Source organism: Culex quinquefasciatus, chromosome 2 (genome assembly GCF_015732765.1).
Source record: "Culex quinquefasciatus strain JHB chromosome 2, VPISU_Cqui_1.0_pri_paternal, whole genome shotgun sequence".
Classification (NCBI taxonomy): Eukaryota; Metazoa; Arthropoda; class Insecta; order Diptera; family Culicidae; genus Culex; species Culex quinquefasciatus.
The window spans coordinates 216,660,249-216,670,742 of NC_051862.1; the positions used below are offsets into that span (position 1 = coordinate 216,660,249).

Here is a 10,494-nt window from a genome sequence, read left to right on the forward strand (position 1 = left end):
AATTACATTAAAAATGATCCATATGATTGCCGAGACAGACATATTTAACGTTCTGCAAAGCATTTTTGTTTTTTACTATTGATATCCCAGCAGAGTTCGACTTGCATGCAAGTTTGAAAAACTTGAATGAGAACTGAACATATAAACCAACTTAAAATATAATTTTAAAATGGCTATAAATATGCGTAAAAACAATGAAATTTTTATTAGGGACAAAATCTTGTTGTACTTTGTTATCTCAGTATATCGAGCAACTTTTCCTAAAAAAAACTCCTGCTCCCTCTCCTCTCTGTGGTCAACCATTTTCTCAAGCTTTCCCACGCTGATTAAATCCAATCACTAATTCAATCGCTTTGTTTTCGGTGCGAGACCAACCGTCTAGCAGCAATGTGTTCGTTTTGCTTAGATAAAATCACAAAAGGAAAACTTAGCCGTCGTCGTCGTCGTCTTCGATTTTCCACCATTTCATTCATGCATTCATTCATCCATGGTGGTCGTCCTCCACGTGATGCTGATGATGATCACTGGCAATCCGCCCGGAATCTGCGGTTTCGCGCTCCCTTGCCGAGACAAGGACCCAAATCGAATTAAAACTAGGTGCAAACTCAATAGAGTGGTGAGTGAGTGAGACGAACTGAGCGAGCGGGTTTTGGCCACAAGTAATTTCAACTTTGACTTGTCCTCAGGATTTCTGGATTTGTCGATAAGATGGATTTCTGAGTTAACCTTTGAAACTTTATTGATTTTAATGATTTTTTGATGTTACAGTTCAATTTTGTTGTTGTGCTTTCGCTTTTTTTTACTAAAAGTTTAAAATGTTCTCAATTTTCTATTTTTTAAATTTGCTCCAAACTCAAAGAGGTTCTGAACTACTCTGCTGAATCAGGTGTGTCAAATCTTGTTGGTTGCGGAATCGAAACGAAAATCGGGACCCCGTGAAAAGCCGAATTTGTCGGCAAAAGTTGTGTCTGAGGTGGCAGCACAGCAAAATCACACCCCGGAAAAGTCGTAATCTAATTCGTGCGACATGTTTCATCGACTTTCGGGGGTCGGGTGTTAAATCAGCGTGTGAAATTGGAGAGGGCGTGTGACAACAGCAGGCCATGGCGATGCTGCTGCAAAACGGGCAGTCCATTTGTTGTGTTTAGTACTCGATGTTGGGGATCCTCCTTTCGGCAGTTGGGGAACCAGATTTACCACAGCTTCAGGAAACAATCGAAGGCTAGGGTAGAAGGGTTGACTGTTGACACCGGTAAAAATTCACTTGTCTTGTTAGAACTAAACAATATGAAAAAATATTCAAAAAATAAAAAAGAGACAAGAATAGGTACACTTACTCTAATTGGTGGATTCAACGAAACTTGTTCCAAATTTCTCTCCTAGAAAAGGTGTTTTGCTTCTGTTTACGGGGGGAGGGAGGATGGTTACGTAGGCAATCACTGGAGTAATCCCGTGAAAAAATAAGATTGACTCGCTCTCTCCTCGCAAAAGTGATGAAACAGTGATTTTGGGGGCGGTTGTGCCCGAAAAACAATCCAGTCTGGTCGGGGGGCGGAGGTTTTGTTTAGGATGCTAAATTGAATGAGAGGGGTTTCGGTTTTGTTTGTTACCGTACCACGACGGAAATCCAATCAAACCAACACCCCTCCCCGATGCTGAGAGTTTGATGGGGGAGGTTGGAAAAGAGAGCAGCGGGATATTGGTTTGATTCGGGGAAAAAGGGTTAGCTTAGTATTGATGCGAAAGGACAATGCTTTTTGTGGGATTTTTGGGGACAGAAATTAGTCACGTCTGTGTCGTTTCGTTTTAGTTTTATTTTGCCAGAAATGTTTTTGATTCGATTTGTTTTTGCTGTTCAATTTCAGTTGAACCAATTAGAGCTTGGAGTTATTTTTAAAATCTGTTTTAATTTTTGTTCTGCTGTTCTGTTGTTCTGTTGTTCTGTTGTTCTGTTGTTCTGTTGTTCTGTTGTTCTGTTGTTCTGTTGTTCTGTTGTTCTGTTGTTCTGTTGTTCTGTTGTTCTGTTGTTCTGTTGTTCTGTTGTTCTGTTGTTCTATTGTTCTGTTGTTCTATTGTTCCGTTGTTCTGTTGTTCTGTTGTTCTATTGTTCTGTTGTTCTGTTGTTCTGTTGTTCTATTGTTCTGTTGTTCTATTGTTCTGTTGTTCTGTTGTTCTGTTGTTCTGTTGTTCTGTTGTTCTGTTGTTCTGTTGTTCTGTTGTTCTGTTGTTCTGTTGTTCTGTTGTTCTGTTGTTCTGTTGTTCTGTTGTTCTGTTGTTCTGTTGTTCTCTTGTTCTGTTGTTTTGTTGTTCTGTTGTTCTGTTGTTCTGTTGTTATGTTGTTCTGTTGTTCTGTTGTTCTGTTGTTCTGTTGTTCTGTTGTTCTGTTGTTCTGTTGTTCTGTTGTTCTGTTGTTCTGTTGTTCTGTTGTTCTGTTGTTCTGTTGTTCTGTTGTTCTGTTGTTCTGTTGTTCTGTTGTTCTGTTGTTCTGTTGTTCTGTTGTTCTTTTGTTCTGTTGTTGTGTTGTTGTGTTGTTCTGTTGTTCTGTTGTTCTGTTGTTCTGTTGTTTTATTTGATTGTCAACATTGTGTTTAGTTGTACTCAATTTATTAATGTTTCCATCTCTCATATCAAAACACCAGTTAAAAAGGCTAAATTTTCCATTAAAACGCTTTCATGTTTTTAAATTGCCCTTGATGCTGCATCCGAAAGCTAGGGCAGTAGCATTACAAAAATAAAAGAAAAGAAACGAAAGAAAAAAGAACATCAGGGAGCCCTGCAGGACCAAATTGCACGCCAAGCTGGCGAAACGGCCAGCCCTTTGGCCACCACGGACACGCTGCCGGGTGGCTGGAGTTGAAAAATTTATGGCATTTATTTCGCGCGCTCTTTCCCCAACATTCCCACCAAATTTACCGCGAAGTTTGTGTTGTTGTTGTTTTTTTTTTCGAGGGTGGGCGACTTAAATGTGCGTTCTGGGTTGGGAAACTGTTAAAAAGAGTTAAAATTTCGCAAGAATTAAAATTTGCCAACAGATGGCGTTATTTCAGCTTGAGTCAGCATAACAAAATCGCCTAACAATAGGCAACACCACACCACCGCACGGTAACTGTTTGGCGTGTTGGTGGTCGCTGTTTTTTTCCGTGCTGGACATGGCCCGAGCTTTTTTTTTATTTATGAAGCTATCAACATCAGAGAAAGGGGCGCGCGCGCTTCTGGGCTTCAAATGATTCCTGTTTTATTTCGGACGGTTTCAAATTGGTGAAACTGTTACTTTTCCAGGGTGGTACTCTCGGCCGCGTAAAAAATGAGACTGTTGAAAAAACACGCAACCACAGGCCGGGCTCAACGCAAGTTTAACGAAAACAGCCACAAATCAACTGAAAATGAGTGTGTCAGACAATTTGGAAAGCGCACCCCCTCACTTTTTTGTTCGTTGTTGAGAGAATGATAATTTGGCACTTTTTCACTCAACTTTTACGGGCTCAGATTTATGCCCACTAATCACCGAAAAGAAAACAATGGAAGACAAATTTAATATTTCACTCAAATGTTGATTATTTCATTCTGAGAAGCTTAAATTAATTAAAATTTCCTTGTGATTGATGTCACAACAAAAAACTTAAGAAGATTTTCCTTCCGCTTATCGGAACTTTAGGCTTCCGGCGAAATGTTAGCCGATTATTGCGAGAATCCTTCACGGTCCTCCGTCGGTCATTATTTATTAACGCTGATTGATGAAGATGAGGTAGAGGCAATTAATATTGGGGAAATTAGTTGAAATTGGATGGGTTTTGAGACCTACTTTTCGGGAAGAAGATCGGAGGAAGGTGAGCAGTTCTCTACGGAATCGGTCTTTTTTCTTTAATTTTAATTTTTGTATTTTTTAATACGGCTGAAACTTTTTTGGTGCCTTCGGTATGCCCAAAGAAGCCATTTTGCATCATTAGTTTGTCCATATAATTTTCCATACAAATTTGGCAGCTGTTCATACAAAAAATCTGTATCTTTTGAAGGAATTTTTTGATCGAGTTGGTGTCTTCGGCAAAGTTGTAGGTATGGATATGGAATACACTGAAAAAAAATGCTACACGGTAAAAAAATTTTTGGTGATTTTTTATTTAACTTTTTGTCACTAAAACTTGATTTGCAAAAAAACACTATTTTTAATTTTTTTGTTTTTTGGTATGTTTTAGAGGACATAAAATGCCAACTTTTCAGAAATTTCCAGAATGGGCAAAAAATCTTTGACCGAGTTATGATTTTTTGAATCAATAATGATTTTATCAAAAAATCGAAATATCGGTCGCAAAAATTTTTCAACTTCATTTTTACGGGCTCAGATTTATGCCCACTAATCACCGAAAAGAAAACAATGGAAGACAAATTTAATATTTCACTCAAATGCCAAATGAGCGTAATATTGAATGATTGGCCCGTTTAAAATGTTAGTCTTGATTTTAAATTTTTGAAAATATTTTTTTCGAAAAGATCGGAAAATTTCACGAATGTTTCATGTTTTAACATTGTAAATCGGACCTATAGTTGCTGAGATATCGACATTAGCAAATGGTGGGTTGTTTGGGTGAGACTTAGAAAACATCAATTTTCCTGTTTTTTAGCCTTTGCATAGCAATATCTCAGCAACTATGGGTCGCATCAACAAAATTCAATAAAGCAAAATATAGAGAATTTTCTCAGCTTTTCAAAAGTATTTTTTTCAAAGGTGGGCAAACATGGGCACTAATTATAAAAAATGAAAAACTGCGACAATTTTCAAAAAAGTTACCTAAAAATGGCTATAACTTGAAAACGGTGCTCTTTATCAAAAAATCACTAAAGTACTTTTTGATTGCAAATTCGATTTTACATCGAAAAATGAAGTTGAAAAATTTTTGCGACCGATATTTCGATTTTTTGAAAAAATCAGTATTGATTCAAAAAATCATAACTCGGTCAAAGATTTTTTGCCCATTCTGGAAATTTCTGAAAAGTTGGCATTTTATGTCCTCTAAAACATACCAAAAAATAAAAAAAATTAAAAATAGTGTTTTTTTTGCAAATCAAGTTTTAGTGACAAAAAGTTAAATAAAAAATCACCAAAATTTTTTTTACCTTGTATCATTTTTTTTCAGTGTAGTACATATCCATACCTACAACTTTGTCGAAGACACCAACTCGATCAAAAAATTCCTTCAAAAGATACAGATTTTTGAATTTTCACATATCATTTTTGTATGGACAGCTGCCAAATTTGTATGGAAAATTATATGGACAAACTAATGATGCAAAATGGCTTCTTTGGGCATACCGAAGGCACCAAAAAAGTTTCTGCCGGATTAAAAAATACAAAAAAAATCGAATGACCGAAAACTCAGAGAATTGCTCAGGTGTTATCGGAAGCGGGCATAATTGATTTCAGTTTGGAGAATTAATTTCGACAGAATATGATTGATGCGGAAAGTTGAGATGTCGAAAAAATATTATTTAGGGGTAAGGACAAAGTTTTTGTTGAAAAAATGATTTCAAATTGAAAATTTATTTGATTTGAATTAAATTTTAGTAGTTCAATAAACTATTTTTTTTTTTGCTATAAAATCATTAGTAACTTTATTTCTCAAGAAAACGCCTCCTACGCCACCCTTCACGTAAACTTATCGGCTATGAACGAAATTCTAAGCAAATGTCTGTGTGTGTTATGTACGTAGAAAATTTGGTGTCGCTAGATATTATCGTAACTGGCTTGACTGATTTTGTACGGGTCAGTATCATTCGGTCCGGTTTGAGGTTCCAAAAATCTTGTTTGAAAATCATGAAGTTTGATGCAGTTTTCAAAAGTTACGTTACGTAAACAAAAGATTAAAAAAATGCAAAAAATAGTAGATTTTCAGAAAACTAAAAAATTTTCGAAAATTTTCATACATTTTCAGGTGAAATCATTAATCAAAAAAGAAGCTTGATTTCTTAAAAAAACATTGTCTAAAATATAAAATAAACAAAATTGTTAATTAAGCCTGAATTAATATTTTAAAATTAATTTTAAAAATTTCAAGAATTTCAATTCTCAGCATTGAAAATCGGACTAATACAGTCATCCCACATATTCGGAACACCCACAAATTCGGAACACTTTTATGATAATTTGTCAATAGCATGCCAAAAGTAGCTTTTCTGTCGACTTGATATTTCACTAGTAAAAGTAATACTTTTTGAACAAAAAACTTCATTCAACTTCAAAACAAAATAGTCTTGTCCAGAGAAGCAAAAAAATGCCTCCAAATGGCCTGTTTCATAATTGTGGGATGTTATTGTGCCTCCCACAATTGTGGAACATCTGAATTTAACTGATATTTTTACAAAAAAAGTTATCAAAGCATGTATAAACATCACTAAGCTTGAGTTTCATTGGTTTCAGTGTGTGAAGTCGTTATTTGGTAATAAATATGTACTCCTGGAGAGATCCAAAGTTTGTTTACATTCGTAAGAAAAAAGTGTTCCGAGAGGCATAATTGAACAAAGGAAGCGCGTGGTCGTAAAAAATATTCGGAGTGAAAAGTGATTTTTTTGTGTGTGCCTTTTGTTTCGCATTTTTTGTCGTGTATTGTGCGCTGAAAGGAGAAGATTGCCCTCTGAAAATGCAGCGTCATCAGGCATAATTGAACAAAGGAAGCGCGTGGTCGTAAAAAATATTCGGAGTGAAAAGTGATTTCTTTTGTGATTTTCAAAGCCCTTCCTATATCATCGTTGATCGGAAGGCACGGCGTCGGGTGGATTGTGTTTAAATTTTTCGAATAAGGTTTTATTTTTTTGCGGTGAAAAAGCCATTTCTATATAATGATCGAAAGACGCACTGACAATTTGGATCGTTGAGTTAATAGTGGAGCAAAATAACTGTGTGTGAGTGATTTTGTGTGTTATCCAGAAAGACCTTCCCATAGCATCGTTGCTCGGAAGGCTCGCCGACGGGTTTGTTATGAAAGTCCTCCCCATAGCATCGTAGCTCGGGAGGCATCGAAAAGCCAATACCTTATCCTACTAACAAAAAAAAAAATAATCACGTGATGCTTGAAGGAGATGCTGTGGATTCAACGGTCTCAAGCGGTATCAACAAGTATATAGCGAAAAACTATGTGCTTGATGAGTCTGCAACTTCAACTATCGGACTAACATTCCTCCCTTTTGTTGAACTGCAGGCTTCTTGGGAGGGCGCCGGTATTGACTAATAAAGTCGGGGTCTTCAGGGGTTAAACAGTGAACGGATGGTTGGCTCCCACTGATCATTTTTGATTCATTGTTTAACTTCAGCTGATCTGTCGATAACGGAGTAGCAGCTCATTGGCAGTCAACCATGCTCATGCTCATGCTCATGCTCATTCGTAAGAAAAAAGTGTTCCGAATTTGTGGATATCAAGGGTCAAAATAATTCTTCAAAAACTTCATATGAAAGTTAAAATTTGCAGATGTTCGAAACAGCATTCAAAAGATCGCAAGAAAAGCTTTCAAATGAAGGTAAAAGCGAATCATTAAGTTCAATAATCGATTTGTTATGATTTTTTGAACATTGGCCGATCTGGAAACCGTTCCGAATATGTGGGATGACTGTAGTTATCGAGACATCGTCAGTTGAAAATTAGAGAAATTCTTTCTCATCGATTCGAACTCTTTTTGAAGCTGTACTCAGAAACTAATTCCGGAAAATAATTGTTGTGTAGATGTATCAAGAAATCTCATTAAAAAGCAAAAAACACGTTTCCGGAAAAAATACCCAGAAGTGGTTTTTACTTGAGAACTGTACATTTAATTAAAATAAATGTGTAGTACTTTTCGATTGCAAATTCAATTTGGTTTGGTAATCATTTTATTTTATTTTTTGTCGGGACGAACGGGAGAATTTTTAAAACTTTTTTAGTGTTTTTATCGATGAAAAATACGTTATAGGACAATGATCAATATGGAGACTTTTATGTAAAATTGTCTGGATAATCGATTCCCACTACCAGTTTTTAAAAATTATGACGCTTAGACCACTTAAAAAAACAGTTTTAGTAATTGATTTTTGTATTTTTTAGGAGAGACATCCTGCATTTTCATCAGTCTTTTGGTAACATTTTAGGCTATTTCCTCAAAAATTTTGAACGAAAAAAAATCGTGACATCTCCCTGAAATTTAAGTTTTAGGCTTAAAAATAAAAAAATCTGATAGATGTAGCGTGTATTTTTGTTTCAGTGTATTTTTTTCAGAAAGCCCGTCCAATTTCCTACAAGTTTGTCTTTGACCACTTTTTGATACGACGCAACGACTTCGAGAAACAGCAATTTTTAAATTACAAAATACAATAATATTTAAACACATTACGCCCTTTTCAAATATTATTTTCGAGTACTATTGGCTCCACATAGACAAAAATGGCTTATATAGGCCTAGGATAACATGTCTACAAAGTTTCATTGAAATTGGAGATGGTCGGGTACAAAAGTACCAGAAAAAATCCTGATTTGAGCTGGAATTGCTCCATAGAAAGTGAAAAAAAAATCGGGAAAAAATCCGTGTACCTATTTTTCCGAAAAGTCCTAATCATAATCTACAATTTTACCGAACACACAAAACTGATCAGAATATTTCTTATGAAGATTCAGAATTTCATTTATGTTCAGCCCCCAAAATTGTATAGTGACTTGTTGTTGACATAGGGAATGAAAAGTTTCATACATAAAAAAAAAAAAAAATCGAGAAATGCGAAATCGTAAAGAACTCTCAATATTTGTATATTTTTTATGCAAGTCCCCTAAAAGAGCACTCAGCCAGCAAAATCTAAACGTAGAAAAATTTACCCTCCCTGCAAAGACTTATGAATTGATCTCAATTCCAAATCCCTGAATTGTTTATTTAAAAAAAAAAAACACAAACATAATTTTATGCAAGTCTGAAACATTGTTTCGACTTGAAGATATATTTTATGAGAAGATAGATTTGTATATTTGGAAAAATGGTCACACCTCAAATATTCAATAAAAAAACTGAAACTAGATTTATTTTTGAATTTGAAAAACCTATAAGAAAAAGCAAATTATATTGATTTGGTTGTAATCACCGTGGAATTTTTAATTGGTTAAATTCGCTTGGTTTTGTTCGGTGACAAGGAAAACCCTATTTTCTTTTCTTGCGACGTTTCGACCTACTATTCTTCGGTCATCTTCAGACGCCTAAAACATAAACATTTATTTTTCTGGTCAATTCAAAGTTACAAAAAGCTCACAAAACACAACTTACAAAATGCAACGCAGCTTTCTTCTGTTGCTGCTTGCTCACGACTACACCTCCTCTTGCATCGTCAGGTTCTGTCTGTCTTGTTGTTGTCGCTTCCGTTCGTTGGTAGTAGTGACCTCGCGTATTTTAACCACAACGCTGTTGTACACACTATTAAAAGCTCCACACTCTCTCTGCAAGTTCACGGTTTTCTCTTCCCCGGCAAGCTTAACGTGGAACATCTCCGCTATCTTCCTGCACGCCTGGTCATCAATTCGCTCCAAAATTTTAATCTTGTCGAAGTTGAAAAGATGACCAGCTTGCAGGGCGTGTTGTGATAGACCCGATTTTGGGTCGTTGTTTCTGACGTCACGTTTATGTTCCGCCATGCGAACGTCAACCTTCCGTTTTGTTTGTCCTATGTAGGTTTTGTGGTCCGCACCGCAAGGAACCTCATACACTACGCATGTCTGCTTGCCTAGTGGGAGCGGGTCCTTCAATTTACTGAAGATCCTGGTTTTCACTTTATTTTCAGGTTTGTGTGCTAGTGTTATGTTGTGTTTTCCCAGGATCTTGTTCAATTTCTCACTCAGACATGGGACGTACGGGGCCGACACAAACAACTTGGAGGAGGTTTCCTGCTCTTCTGCTTCTAGTGTGTTGTAGTGTTTGTGTACACGCTGTTGGAACACTTTGTCGATAAACCAGCCTGGGTAGTTGTTTACCTCCAAGATGGTCCTGGCTACCTTTAAAGCTTCCGGGCGGTAGTCCACGTCGGTGAGCTTGATCGCTCTGTCGGTTAGGGCTATCGCGGTGTTTCGTTTGTGCACCAAAACAGTGATACTTTCGTCAGAGGAATACCACCGGAAAATGCAGGACCTCGTCAGCGACCAACAAACGTACACGTGTCTCCCGTCAGATCCCACCAACACGATTAACACGAAGATCTGCAGGATAGTGGACAGCTGGTTTGCCAACCAATACATCGACAGCCGCGCACAACTGTCCCTCAAAGCACCACACAGCAACGCACCTCGCATTTACGGGTTGCCGAAAATCCACAAGGAAAACCGCCCCCTACGGCCCGTGGTGTCGACAGTAGGTTCCACCACATACAACCTGGCCAAGTTCCTGGCGGGTATCCTTGGGAAAGTCGTCGGAAAAACCGAACACCACGTTGTCAACAGCTTCCAGTTCGGAGAGGAGATATCAGGAGTGCAGCCATCTGAAGGAGCTATCCTGTTCTCGCTA

General features: G+C 37.1%; 1 protein-coding gene across 1 annotated transcript; it reads right to left on the reverse strand.

The window, feature by feature from the left end:
- Window positions 1-9,064: 9,064 nt before the first annotated feature.
- On the reverse strand, window positions 9,065-10,283 carry LOC119766498. The gene is made up of 2 exons (XM_038251083.1): window positions 9,268-10,283; window positions 9,065-9,200 (listed from the first exon to the last, which is right to left on the reverse strand). Exon 1 carries the CDS (start codon window positions 10,281-10,283, stop codon window positions 9,309-9,311), a length of 975 nt encoding a protein of 324 aa, XP_038107011.1. The 3' UTR covers window positions 9,065-9,200; window positions 9,268-9,308.
- Window positions 10,284-10,494: the final 211 nt, after the last annotated feature.

Bases quoted from the DNA above. Each gene is read 5' to 3' on its own strand.
- LOC119766498 (XM_038251083.1), bottom strand. From the start codon at position 10,283: ATGCGAGGTGCGTTGCTGTGTGGTGCTTTGAGGGACAGTTGTGCGCGG.